This window comes from Phalangium opilio, unplaced genomic scaffold (assembly GCF_054372755.1).
Source record: "Phalangium opilio isolate 3A_F unplaced genomic scaffold, DU_Popi_V2 ptg000078l_1, whole genome shotgun sequence".
NCBI classification, from domain to species: Eukaryota; Metazoa; Arthropoda; class Arachnida; order Opiliones; family Phalangiidae; genus Phalangium; species Phalangium opilio.
In genome coordinates this window covers 5,938,437-5,941,675 of record NW_028324186.1, presented here as the reverse complement: position 1 = coordinate 5,941,675, position 3,239 = coordinate 5,938,437, and the positions used below count along the sequence as shown (strand labels likewise).

General features: G+C 36.7%; 1 protein-coding gene across 1 annotated transcript; it reads left to right on the top strand.

Moving 5' to 3' along the window:
- The first annotated feature begins 1,637 nt into the window (after nt 1–1,637).
- LOC149655979 (uncharacterized) lies at nt 1,638–2,977 on the top strand. Its single transcript, XM_089845090.1, has 3 exons — nt 1,638–1,714; nt 1,786–2,320; nt 2,906–2,977. The coding sequence occupies exons 1-3, from the start codon at nt 1,638–1,640 to the stop codon at nt 2,975–2,977; spliced, it is 684 nt and encodes a 227-aa protein (XP_089701216.1).
- Nucleotides 2,978–3,239: the final 262 nt, after the last annotated feature.

Genomic DNA, 3,239 nt, shown 5'->3' with positions numbered 1-3,239 from the left:
ATTTTTTTCCAAATACAGTATAATTTGCTAGATAACGCTTTACTTTCGACATTTTCAGTTGAAGATTTTCGCAACAGTTAATGTCGGTGAAAATTGCTAAATATATAGGACACGGTATCGTAAGCCAAGTTAGAGAATAAGGTTATACAGGGTGGAACGGATCAGGCAAACAATTGTATTGTGTGAAACATTATGACACGGCGTTTGAAGCTAGAAATTCCAGAATCAGCCTAATTTGTGCTAAAGACGTATGTGAACCGTCATGCATTATTGTTTTACACGCATTAGAGCACAATTTCGTTCATTACAGTTTACCTCTAGTTTGAACGTGTTTATTATTTTGAACATAATTTAAATTATGAAGGATGACCTAGCTTTTACAGTCCAAGAACATCTATAGTTTTGTGGTTTCCCTTCCTCAGAAGTAATCGGAGGCCAATAAGTTTTCATCTGAATACAAATACGAGTAACTTGTCCCTAAATTCTTGATTATTTTCACTTTAGTCTTGTGATCCTGTTTAGGGCATGGTTAGGCAAGAGGTTTTGAGAACTTAAAGATGAATTTATACTGATTAGTAGCGTAGACTTATCTCAAAAACCTACTAGCTCTTTGAGCAGTTCATACATGATTTAAAGAGAGAAATAGGTCATCGGGTTCAAGAAAGTCCAAATCTGGGAACCCCATTGCCGCTAAATTTGTATCATTAAATCTATTAAAACTCACTTTTGATGATTGAACATTTATTACAAATACTTTCCTTTTCTGAACGTCGGACACAACAGCGGAAGAAAATAAATTACTTATCATAACGTACGTTGTAAAGTTAGTGTGTAGTTTTTTTAGGAAGATTTTCGGTTTTATTCACAATAGATTGGGTATTTTCGATACAGTTCGATATCACTTTAATGCAGTAAATACTTGCAAGATCATTTTTTTTATCTTCTACATAAGTGCAGTGAGTTCATTTGAGGCCCTAAAGATTTTTTCTAATGAATATTCCTCAATTAAAAGTTCACTTTAATTTGCAAATTATATTTTGTTTTATATTTGACTGCGAGCAAGTTGACAATACAAAGGCCCGTCCCATGCATTAGAACTAATATTTGCGGATATACTGATCTTGGCCTGAGTAGTAGCCAAGTGGCGGAGCTGGCCCAGTGGCGTGGGCTGGCGGGGGAAATTGGCGTGAAAGTCATGATGTCAGACTTGGCGTGAACTGATGGGCAGAATTGGCGTGAAAGACGTGATGTTAGACTTGGCGTGAACCGATAGGGTAAAGTTGGCGTGTAATCTTATGACGACGTTTAATCTCATGTCGAACACTTGAGATAGGGTTATCTATTCCCGTTGGCGTGTCTTATCTTAATTTTTGAGGAAAATAATAAATGCATGACATCACTGATAAGGGATCCACTTTTGAATTATGGCGGTTGAAATCTATGTCACGTGCTCGGGAAGTTAGGCTTAAGTTAGGTATCGACTTTCAACAACGTGGCCATCAACGTCATGGTAAAACCCCGCCAAGTGTTAGGCTTAAGACGATGTCACATTGTCTATCGACAACGTGACCGTCAACGTCATGGTAAACCCCCGCCAAGTGTCAGCTCAAGACCATGTGTCATATTGACTTTCGACGATGTGCATCGAACGTATAAAAGACGTGGTAGGTTTGAGGATAAGGCATTTTACGAGTCTTCAAGCACTCATCGAAATGTAAGTATACTCTCTCCTTTAGTGTTATGTTTAAATTTAAGTTCGCGTCTTAATTCTGTGTGATTATTTAGGGATAACTCCAACGTTTTCGAGATTTCCTCAACTAAATCGGTCAGCGTAACAGCGGACTGCAATATTAGACTAGGAATGACGGATGGTTCTACGGGGATTATATTAAGTGAGGACGAGTACATGCAACTTTATGGGATGAGGGATACCACAAATGAATTTTTCGAGAAGGATGACGCTCAACCTACCACGAGTTTTTTCGAAGGGTCGGTGGACAAGCGAATTCAACTTGTAACTTACCAGGATAGGAAAACGTTAAATATTCGTCAAGTAATCCAGGGTAAAGGAGCCAACTATGGAATTCACTACCCGACTAAGAATGGATTCGCTATAGGATCATACCTATGGGGGAACTTACTGGAAAAACACATTCAGGTGGTTACATTCCTTACTGAATCAAAACGTGTAGAGAGCGCGATTAAGGAGATGGTTATACATCAACTGACTGAGGGAATCAAGAACAACTGCAATGGATGTTTTATAGACCACCCATCGCATATGCAACATGATTGCATAATGACGGAATGGAGTGAACGTGTAGATGAACATTATTCTAATGCCGTGTCAAGTTTAAATATAGAGATGATAGTTAACATTTTTAATAACTGTTCTATCTTAAGCTTTCAATTCTGTAAGCAAATGGTTTCTAAAAGTGTTTGTAACTCAAAAAAATTCCTGTAAATATTGTATTGACGTAAATTTAAATAATAAACATTGAAATTTATCATATTCTCATTATTCTAAGTATAAGCATATTTCCAATTTTTAATTAAAATTAATAAATATTCAAATTTAATAGTTCATATTTATTCATGATATAGACACATATATATTTTAGAACAATCATTGCAGAGATAGGAAACTGAAATGTAAATAACTGCAACGGGTGTAGGAAATGTTTTTTAGTAAGGAAACGCTTATTGATGAAGCGGAAACAACTAGATATGTTTTCGAAAACATGATAAGCGCGTGTGAATACATGGAAACCTCCGACTACGAGTAAATAGAAGGACAATACCATCAAGAATTTGAGATATAAGCCATGATAGAGGTCTTTCATGGTAGGTCAAGTAAACAGTTACAGTCGGCAATATTTGGGAGAATAATCTATGTTCACGATAGGAGACTTGCGAAAAATCCACTAGATTGAAGTTTAAAATCCCGTCAGGAAGCATGACGCAGATTGTCACGTGATACAAGTGTGAAATTCTCTGATCTACGATAGTTGAACATCTTATCACGCCAAGAGTATAAAAGCCCCGGCGTGTACATCAGCTATTCATTTTCTGTTCTGGACAACTTCCTGACGGTTCTCAAGTTTCTTTTAGACGTTCTTTGCAGAAGGTAAGCGAAACCTTTACGGTATAGCACCGAAAATACTTGTAATTATCTTTGCGATTAAGATAGATTTTTTTTTACTGTCTTTAAATGACATAGTTATTTCCGATCCCAGATA

Bases quoted from the DNA above. Each gene is read 5' to 3' on its own strand.
- LOC149655979 (XM_089845090.1), top strand. From the start codon at position 1,638: ATGTGCATCGAACGTATAAAAGACGTGGTAGGTTTGAGGATAAGGCAT. The intron at 1,715-1,785 runs GTAAGTATACTC...GTGATTATTTAG, and splicing joins CTTCAAGCACTCATCGAAAT to GGATAACTCCAACGTTTTCG. The intron at 2,321-2,905 runs GTAGATGAACAT...TGTTCACGATAG, and splicing joins TGACGGAATGGAGTGAACGT to GAGACTTGCGAAAAATCCAC.